The sequence below is a fragment of the Vidua chalybeata genome, chromosome 26 (genome assembly GCF_026979565.1).
Source record: "Vidua chalybeata isolate OUT-0048 chromosome 26, bVidCha1 merged haplotype, whole genome shotgun sequence".
NCBI classification, from domain to species: Eukaryota; Metazoa; Chordata; class Aves; order Passeriformes; family Viduidae; genus Vidua; species Vidua chalybeata.
The window spans coordinates 4,696,619-4,706,642 of NC_071555.1; the positions used below are offsets into that span (position 1 = coordinate 4,696,619).

Genomic DNA, 10,024 nt, shown 5'->3' on the forward strand with positions numbered 1-10,024 from the left:
CACACTCATCTCCCAGTGATTCCATCACCCCTCCTCCAGCGCTCGCAGCACCCAGCTCCCAGTGCTCCCATCTCCCAGCACTCCCGGTATCCAGCTCCCAGTGGTCCCAGTGCTCCCATCTCCCAGCACTCCCGGTATCCAGCTCCCAGTGCTCCCAGTGCTCCCAGTACTCCCATCTCCCAGCACTCCCGGTATCCAGCTCCCAGTGCTCCCAGTACTCCCATCTCCCAGCACTCCCGGTATCCAGCTCCCAGTGCTCCCAGTGCTTCCAGTGCTCCCAGTCCCCGGCCGCTCCCCCCGCCCGCGGGCGCTGCGGGGCGCCAAAGCCGCACACGTGTGCCCCGCCTGGCCCCGCCCACTGCTCCCAATAAGGGCATGGTCACGCCCACCGCGTTGCGCAACGCGCCGGCCTCGCCCAACCCGGAAGCTCCGCTCCGAACGTCCCCGCCTCCCGCCGTAGCCCCGCCCCCAGAACGTGCGCGGCCGGCCCCGCCCATCAGCGGCGCGCCCCGGGCGTTGGCCCCGCCCCCCGTGTCCCCCCATGTCCCCCCATGTCCCCTCGCCCCTCCCGTGTCCCTCGCTGTGCCTCCGTGTCCCCCAGGTGGCCCCAGACCCTCCCAGGTCCCTGTGCTTCCGTGTCCCTCCGTCCTGGTGTCCCTGCTGCCCTCTGTCTCTGGAGTGCCCCCGTGTGCCCCCATGTCCTCTGTGTCCCCCGTGTTCCTCCGATGTCCCCTGTCCCCCGCATGTCTTCTGCATCCCTCCATCTGTTCCATGGCCTCTGTGGGGCCTGTGGGCCCTTGTGGCTTCCATGTCCCCCTGTCCCCTGTGTCCGCTGCCTTCCCAGCGTCCCCTTCACGTTCCCCTGGTCCCCCCAAGTCCCCTGAGTACCCTCCTGTGTCCCCATGCCCATGGTGTCCCCTGTGCTCATGTTCTCCGTGTGCCCCTGTATTCCCTGTGCCCCCCAAGGCCACAGTGCCCTCCACGTCCCCATGTCACCCAGGTCCCCACACACGTCTGGCACATGTGCTGAGTCTTCCAACCTGGGGAAATGGGGAGCAGGGACCGTGTCCCCCCTGGGTGATGGGAACAGGGGCCGTGCCCCTGGGATAACAGGGAGCAGGGGCCATGTCCCCCTGAGGCCATCGAGCCCTTCTCTCAGCACAAGGGGATCAAGGACAGACAGACACCCAGCACCCATTGATGTGACCCGGTCCCCCGTGCTGTCACTCAGCACCAAGGTCCCAGCTGAGCCCTGCGGTGACACCGTTTATTGTGCGACCTACAGAAAAGCAGAGGCAGCCGAGTCTGCACAGAGGGTCCTGACTCAGCCCAAAGGGGAAGGGGGGCTCCACGGGTGGTCAGGGTGAACTGGGGGGGTCTGGTGAGCACCTCATGGGCAGCACGACTGGGTTTGGGGTTGGGGGAGTCACCTGGGAATCCCATCCCGGCCGTGCCAGAGGATTCCCTGGGCAGATGGGGACACCCTGATTCCCAAAGCTGGAATGGCTGCCTGGGTGTGACTACTAATGATTAATTAATTAGATTAATTAATTTTTTAAGGCACAAGGAGAGGTGGTGAGTAAGGCACCGCTGGACATTTTGGATGGGCCACCTTCCCAAATCCGAAGGCAAAGGTGTGGGACAGGGCTGGGCCAGTGGCCGGTAAATGGAACGCTGTCGGTAACGAGACAGTCCCACAGGATGGATTGATCTGCTGTCGATCCCTGCCCCAGAGCCAGCTCTCCCTGCTGCTGATGTCTCATGGAAGCGATGCTCCATCCACAGGGAATGCGGCTCCCGAGGGATTCACCCTCCAGGTGCTCCACCCCGGCACATCCCGCAGGGACGCGGTTGATGCCAGCCCTCCACAGATCCCCCAGACCCCAAATCTTTCTTCTTCTGCTCCTTTCTCCGCTGCCGTCGGGACCAGCGTCAGGCCAACACTGACATCAAGCGGCTGCCGGGATCCCTCGCGTTCCGGGGCTGTCCCCGGTCCCCGTGCGCCGGGAGCCGCCCAGCGCCGCCCGCCCGGCCTCATCCTGCCCCGAGAGCGGCCGGGCGGCTCACGGCCCGCAGCTGCAGCGCGTCCATCGCCGGGATGCACCCAGCCGTGCTCCAGCTGCCTGTCCCCAGCCCGGCCACCCCCGTGTCCTATCGTGTCCCCGCAGTCGATATCCCAGCGGGGTCGAGCCGAGTGCTGGCGGCACCGCCGAGCCCGGAGCATCCACACATCCCTCGGCCCCGGGAGCGGGGGGGACCCCCGGGCCCAGCTCTGCCCCGCTGGCAAGGTCTGGCAGTGACAAAGGCACGGCGAGGTCGTGGTGACCCCGCCATTGCCCTGGGGACATTTGTCCCCTGCTCCCTGCCGGAGACCGTGAACTTCGAGCCGAGCCTGGGAGCGGCACTGGGACGCGTCTGGAGGCGCTGGCATCGCCCCAAAGCTCCCCGAGACCTGGCTGCGGACAGCAGGTAACCCCAGGTGACACCCCCTGTGCCCCAGCTGCTGTGCCAGCGGGCTCCCCCGGGATTTCCTGTCCCTGTGCGGTGCCACTGCCTGATCCCCGGGGCTGGAGTCAGCTCCGGGAGGAAATCACGGTCACTTTAAATCTGGGCAAACGGCAGCACAGGGCACCAGAGCTGCTTCACGCTCTTGCTTTTGGGGGATAAAAGCTGGGAAACACATTTTTCCTCCAAACCACCTGCTTTGGAGGCCCGGAGTAGATTTGCAGCTCCCCATTCACCTTCACCCCCACTTCCCTGAAGCCGGGGTTGAACTTTCCCGGGAAGCCGAACCCTGGGCTTGTGCTGGGGAGAGCGATGGCTCCGCTGGGATATTGGCTGCAGGTGGAGCAGGGACGGGGGGCAGCTGTGGGTGCTCAACCCCTCTGCACGAACCCACCCATGGGTGGGGCAGAGGCGGGGGTTGGCCGGGGCTGGGTCAGCTGCGGATTTAACCTGTGAGAGGCCCCAGTTCTGTATAGGGGCTGGGAGGGCACAGCAGGGCTGGGTAGGCTCCGCTGTGTAATGAGGTGTGTCGGGTCTCTGCAGTACCCCCTACCCTGGGGTTCCTCTGCCTGAGCTCCGTGCTGCAGACCTGTGGCCCTGCATGGTGCCAAAGGGGGCGTTGAGGCATGATCTGGGGACAGCCCGTGGGTGCTGGGGGGTTGTTTATGCCCCAAGTCCGGAAGTGCTCTGCTGGGAAGGAAAGGGAGGGGACAGCCCGGGCTGTTCCCAGTGCTGGAGTGGGAGGGATGCTCCCAGCTGTACCCCGAGATATCCCCATATGTGTGGTTCCAGTTGTCCTCAACCTCCAGCATCACCCCTTCCCTCCCTCCCCAGCATCCCAGTGGCTCCGCAGTGACTGGGAAAGGTCAGCGACCTGCCGGTGGCCTGGAGCAGGAGGGACTGGACAGTGACAGGTCAGTGCTGTGGCTCCCGGGTTGGGGTTTGGGTGCTGTTGCCTGACACCCTTGGGTGTCATTGTCTCTCCTCCCAACCCTTCTGGGGACGGAGTGTGGAGGGATGTGTAAGGAAACAGCTCCTTTGCCCTACAAGTGTGGTTTTCCTGGGGATTTCCTGGCTGATGTAAGACAGTGCATGGGAAAAACAATGGCTTGGAGCCTAAGGTGCTCCTGGGAAGGGATTGTCCCCATCCAACAAGGGGCTTTGCTTTAAAATCTGGCTTGGTCCTTCTGGGTCCATCAGGGGGATGGGGAGTGTGGGTGCTGGTGGAGTGAAGCCGGTGGTCTCTTGTGGCAGGGAGAAGGTGCAGAGCCCCAGGGAGCAGCTGGAGCAGAGACGTGGCCATTGCCTGCCCCAGCAGCCCTGTCCCAGCCTGGGGGACACATCCAGTGCCTGTCCTGACTGTGCCAGCACCCTGTGAGGAGCCGGTGGCACCACCATGTCCCAGGCAGGAGGTACAGCAGAGCCCTGGGTCTGTCCCCAGGGAGGCACAGGGGACCCCAGCAATGGTGTGACCCCTGTCCATCCCCCCATCAGCACCAATCTCCATCCCATCCTGGCCCATTTCTCTTGGATTTTGAATCCTAAGAGCACCTTTCACCCCAAACCTGACTTGTAGGGTGCTGGTCTGCCCCAGGAGCTCCTGCCCCCATGCTCTCCCAGGTGCCATCTACACTGTGTGGGGAGGGTGGTTGGGCCCAGACGGAGCAGGGGGGACACAGAAATTAGCACTGGAGGGGGATACAGGCCCCTGGTCCCCAAAGCAGGGGGGATCTCTGCATGGCCCACCTTAATCCAACCCCCAGGAGCTGAGGAGGCCTTTGAACACTGTGATGTGGTCATCAACAGCCAGGACAAGGTTTTGGATGTGTACACACAGCTGGAGAAGCTGGGGGAGTGAGTGAGGGTCCTGCGTCCCCACCCCTGGCGATGGCTCCTGGCTGTCCATGCGCAGCCCTGGTGGGATTGCAGGTGGGTGGTGGTGGCTCCTCCATCCCTCATCCTTCTCTGTCCCAGGGGGAAATTCGGGACTGTGTATAGGCTGCAGGAAAAGGCCACGGGCAAAATCCGGGCTGGGAAATATTTCCGGACACGCACAGCAAAGGAGAAGCAGGCGGCGCGGGCCGAGGTGGAGCTGATGAACCTCCTGCATCACCCACGCCTCGTGCAGTGCCTCGACGCCTTCCAGGGCCCCGCTGAGCTGGTGATGGTGATGGAGTAGTGAGTGGGGGCAGTCAGGTTTGGAGGTGTGGGACAGTGCTGGGCTCTGCCAGGGGGAGCACTGAAGGTAGGAGGGGTCCCTGTGCTGTGGGATGGATGGATGGATGGATGGATGGATGGATGGATGGGGAACCTGGTGACACTGGAGTTACGAGTGGTGAGGTCCTCCCAGAGTGCTGAGTCTGGGTTCTCTGCTGGGGCTTCCCCTCCTCGGGGCTGGTGAGGCCCCAAAGCGTCCCCAGCACCTCGTTGTCCCCAGCGTGGCAGGTGGGGAGCTCTTTGAGCGCATCGTGGACGATGACTTCGAGCACACGGAGCCCAGCAGTGCCCAGTACGTGCGGCAGATCCTAGAGGGGCTGCAGTTCATGCACAGCCAGGCCATCGTCCACCTCGACCTCAAGCCCGAGAACATCGTCTGCGTCAGCCCCGGCAGCCACTGGATCAAGATCATTGACTTCGGCTTGGCACGGAAGCTGGGTGAGCACAAAGGGGCTCCGGGGCAGGGACTGGCACTGTCACAGGGACAGGATCTGGCCTGGCACAGCAGCTTGGTGTCCTCCTGCCTGGGCCCTTCCTGACAGCCACCCGATGCTCTGGGCAAAGCTGTGTGTCCCCAGTCCTGCTGCCGAGGTGGAGACCCCCGGGGCCCCTGTGCCTGTTTGGCACACAGAGGTGCTCCAGGAGTGCACCAAGACCTGCAATCAGCCTTGGAGGGTGGCAGCTCCACCTGGGCACAGGGGCTCCTCCACCTGGGCTGTGTTGGCGTGTCCTCTGCCCCAGGGCCATCCCAGCTGGCCACTCGCCCCAGGGAGATCCCAACGGGCCTCCTGCATCCTCTCTGCAGCTGCAGACACCCCCGTGAAGGTGTTGCACGGCACCCCCGAATTCATGGCTCCAGAAGTGGTCGCCTTTGAGCCCGTGAGCTTCTTCACAGACATGTGGAGTGTTGGTGTCATCTGCTACATCCTGTGAGTTTCCTCCTGGGCTGGGCAGGCTGGGCTGGAGGGGGCTGAGCTCTCACTGATGCCCCGGGGTCACCTCTTCAGGCTGAGTGGGGAGTCGCCCTTCCAGGGGGACACTGACATGGAGACCCTGAGCAATGTCACAGCTGCCCAGTGGGACTTTGAGGAGGAGACCTTCTCAGAGATCTCCCAGCAAGCCAAGGACTTCATCAGCCAACTGCTGCAGAAGGACCCCTGGTAGGGCCTGGGGGTGGCTGTGGGCTGCTCAGCTGGAGCTGGGCTGGATTTTGGAGTGCTGAGGGGATGGGCGGGGGAAAGCTCTGCCTTTGGTGGAGGGAACACTCCAGGTGAGGGTGGAGGAGCCCCCCATGACCCCCTCTGTGCGCTGCAGCCGGCGGCTCCCCAGTGCGGGGGCTCTGCTGCACCCCTGGCTGCAGCACCCCCAGCCCAGCAGCCCCAGGGTGCTGTCCAAGGAGAGGATCAGGCAGTTCCTGGCGCGCCGGAAGTGGCAGGTACCTGGTGGGATGATGGGGACGGGGGGATGCCTCTGGCTGAAGGGCTCAGTGCCCATTCTCTTCCCTCCAGAAAACAGGGAAAGCCCTGCTGGCCCTCAAGAGGCTGACCCTGCTGTCCCAGAGCCTGGAGGGGAAGGCATCAGAGGCTCAGGATGAGGAAGGTGATGGCCCCCGAGGCACCGTTCCCAGTGCCCCCCCAGCCCATTCTCTCTGTTTGCCATCTCCGCCTTATGCTCCTGGGCAGCCTCCTCCTCTTTTTGCTCCACCCTGGGTGCCCCTAAACACCCAAGCATGGCCCCACAGTGCCACTTCTGCTCTGGGGCCCAAGGCTCTCTCCATCCTCATTCTTGTGGGGTGGTCTGTGATGCAGCCCTGGACGGGCTCATCCGGCCCTGTGTGACCCAGAGCTGATCCCCACGGGTGCCTCCGGCACAGGGGAGAGGCTGGATCCTGCCAGCTCCTCACCATTCCCTCTGCCCATCTCCTGCAGGCCTGGGCTGCAGCCTGGAGAAGGAACAGCCCCCCAGAGCTCTGCCCCAACGAGGTGCCAACCCCTTGGAGCTGCTGACAGACCGGGAGGAGGAGGAGGAGGATGGTGGGAGCTTTGCAGCCTCAGGGCAGTGACAGCGTGGCCCTGGCACCCCCGTCCTGGACCACCTAGAGATGGGGATGGTGCCCTCTCCAGCAGCTCCCACGGTGACCTGGCCAGCCTGGGGCAGACCCAGACCCCCTGTGGGTGAGCTCTGGGGTCCCTGGTGTCCCTGTGCTGCTGTCCCTGCCAGGCACGTGCCACCAATAAAGCACTGACCATCTCTGCACTCCCTGTGCCGGTCCTACTTCCCCCAGACTCAGTGGGACAGGTAGGAAAGAGCTGCTCAAGCTGTGCCCACCCTTTGGGAGCTGGCATCAGGCTCTTGCCCACCTGGGCCACCAGCCTTGAGTGATGGGCACAGCAGCCATGGGTATTCCTTGCTCAGAAGAGAATTCCTTCCTTAACAGAGGAAGGAATTATTCCTTCCTTGTCATCATCTCCTGAGCTCACATGGGCCAGGATCAGCCTTGAGGCCTCTGCTCTCTCCATTTCTGGGCCAACTCTGGTACTGGTGGGGCTGGAAACTGCTGTGGGACCTCCAGCCTTGGCCTAAGGAGGCCAAACTTGGTGTTCGGGAGCCGTGGGGAGGAACAAGCCCAGGCACATGCTGAGGGACACCCAGCTGGGACAGAGATTGGGCTGGGGGTCCTGCTGGGCACTGGGGTGACCCCTGACCTTGGTGAAAGGTGGTGAGTGGGGACCCTGGGCTGCAGGAGGAGAGAGGGATCATTCCCAAAGTCAGTGAGGCCACCCCTGCAGGACCATGCTGTGCCCTGGGGGCCCCACTACCCCCGTGGCATGGACACACAGGGGAGTTTGATAAAGGATGAGGAAACACTGGAGTTCCTCACCCACGAGGAATGTCTGGGAGAGATGGGATTTTTTAGGGATGAGAAGGCTCAGAGGTATCTCATCCACTCACATCAATACCTGGAGGGAGGATAAAACCAGGCTCTTCTTAGCAGTGCCCAAAGCCCATGGGTGCCACCTGAAACACCATCTGAGGCTCAGGAAAACACTTTTTTTGCTGCTAATGGAGTGCTGGCATAGGTTGCTCAGGGAGGTTGTGTGCTCTTCATCCTTGCAGATATTAAAAATCTGTCTAGGCACAGTCCTGGGGCCCCTGCTGGAGCAGAGATGGGGACCAGGTGCCCTCCAGAGGCTCCTTCCAGCATTAACCACGGCACGATTCCATGAAAACCCTCCTCCTGCTGAATCGGGGCTCCTCCAGCACCTGCTCACGCCAGAGGCCTCCTGGAGGTGCCCTGGGTGGAGCAGCCCAGGGCCGTGCCCAGTGCCAGGGGCACAGCTTCAACCCTTTCTCCTTCTCCTCTGCCTGGAGCAGGGCCAGGAGGAAACTGCTCTTTTTATCAAACAGAACCAAATCCAGCCACGCCGCGGGGGGATGCTCGGAGAGCTCTGCCTGGGAGCCACTCAGGGGCCACAGCTGAAAGGGACAGCAAGCCTGGAAGCTGCTGCTGGAGCAGGGGTGACAAATTTGCTTGGGACAGTTTGCTGAAGCTTCTGGAAGCTGGTGGCCATCACAGCAGGAGGATCCAGGCAGGATTTGGCATCCTGCAGCCTCCAGAGACTGTAGAGAAGCCCCAGTGCCTGAAGCCCTTGGCTGGGGGCACTGTGGCTCTTCTCTGCTCTTCTCTTGGGCTCAGGGGGAGGGATGTGTCACCTCCCTGTCCCCTCGCTGTGGGACAGACTCTCCAGCTGCCAGGGCTTTATCAGCACCCAGGCCTGACTTGAATTTTTGTGGCAAAAGCCTATTCCTGTTAATAATGCCATGGCTGATGTGTCCATCTGACCACGAGAAGCAGGAGGGCACTGGGGGGTGGCAGATTGTCACCTGCCCGGGGCTTGGTGCTCTTATCTCCTGTTGGAAATGGAGGATGAAATTTAAGAAGGAACTTTATTTGGAAACTTGTCTATGGACCTGCTGCTGGCAAAGGGGGGGGGGGGGGGGGGCTTGTGGAAATTCCCAATGTTCCCTGGAGAAAAGGAGGCTCAGGGGGGCCCTTCTGGCTCTGCACAACTCCTGACAGGAGGGGACAGCCGGGGGGGTTGGGCTCTGCTGCCAGGAAACAGGGACAGGAGGAGAGGGAACGGCCTCAGGCTGGGCCAGGGGAGGTTTGGATTGGAGATTACGGAAAATTTCTTCCCCCGAAGGGTTCTCCAGCCCTGACACAGCTGCCCAGGGCACTGGTGGGGTTTAAAAGCTGTGTGGATGTGGCACTTGGGGACATGGGTGAGTGGTGGCCTTGGCAGTGCTGGGGAATGGCTGGGCTTCATCTCAGAGGGCTTTTCCAACCTGAATGACTCCATGACCCCTCGCAGGGTCCAGCAGCTGTGAGAGACATCCTGACAGAACTCACCTGCTTCCTCTTCCTCCCCTGTTTTCAGCAGGAGCTGTGGCTTCCCTGCTCCTACTTCGAGAAGAACGTCCTTAGAAACAAATAAACAAACAAAAATATTCCACATTCTGCCCACAGCATTTCCCATGCCAGAGTAGCAGAGGGAGGTTGAGGAGCCCCTTTCCCACACATCACATCCCGGTTTTTACCCGCTATCTATTCCATGTTTTCCTCGTTACACAGATTCCAAACCCATCCCTGGGGAATGCACTGAATGTGCTCAAGCTGCAGATAAGCAAACACCAAGTTGCGTATAATCAATCCCCTTGATGAGCTATTTACCATGTGACATTACCAAAATATTTCTGGTTGGGAACGATGTTTATCTTCCTCTGTTTTCCAAACTCCTTGTAGCCCTGAAAATCCGAGTCCCAGGACTCCAGCATGAACTTTTTCTCTCTTAACCTATATTTATACCATAAAAATCTGATTTACCTACAGAACAAGCTTGTTTACTGACGGAAGACAAGTGTTCCTTCTGCTGCTTGCCATGGCTTAACACATTAAAGTCTGTAATTCAGGAAGGAATGGAGAGTGAATTATACCTGGAACTCATTAGAGCCACCAAGAAATTCAGCAGTGCTGAAAATAGAATTCTAATCTCAGGATCTCAGAGGCAAAGGAATTAAGATCTTGTCCTTCCATCAAGACAGACCCTTGGGCTGACCTTCACTTCAGCCACACAACCCCAGAGGATGCCCTCAAATCCTCAGGGATCCTCCATGGGGGTAGAAAGGATGGGTGATGTCATCTGAGGAATCTTGAGAAGTGGTTCCCACCTTATCTCAGGTGTCTTATCTCAGGTATTTCAGGTACCCCCAGGTCTTGCTCTTTGAGGAGCATGAGGTGGGG

The 10,024-nt window shown here is 61.0% G+C and overlaps 1 protein-coding gene across 2 annotated transcripts; it reads left to right on the plus strand.

Annotated features, from left to right (window-relative positions):
• Positions 1-1,937: 1,937 nt before the first annotated feature.
• LOC128800174 (myosin light chain kinase, smooth muscle-like) lies at positions 1,938-6,955 on the plus strand. Of its 2 annotated transcripts, XM_053965180.1 has the most exons (11): positions 1,938-2,469; positions 3,340-3,419; positions 3,760-3,917; positions 4,269-4,359; positions 4,480-4,683; positions 4,943-5,160; positions 5,528-5,651; positions 5,730-5,882; positions 6,037-6,157; positions 6,231-6,321; positions 6,651-6,955. In XM_053965180.1, the coding sequence occupies exons 3-11, from the start codon at positions 3,902-3,904 to the stop codon at positions 6,782-6,784; spliced, it is 1,152 nt and encodes a 383-aa protein (XP_053821155.1). In that variant the 5' UTR covers positions 1,938-2,469; positions 3,340-3,419; positions 3,760-3,901; the 3' UTR covers positions 6,785-6,955. The 2 variants fall into 2 exon arrangements, with proteins under 2 accessions (XP_053821155.1, XP_053821156.1); XM_053965181.1 differs by lacking the exon at positions 1,938-2,469 and having other exon boundaries at positions 3,255-3,419.
• Positions 6,956-10,024: the final 3,069 nt, after the last annotated feature.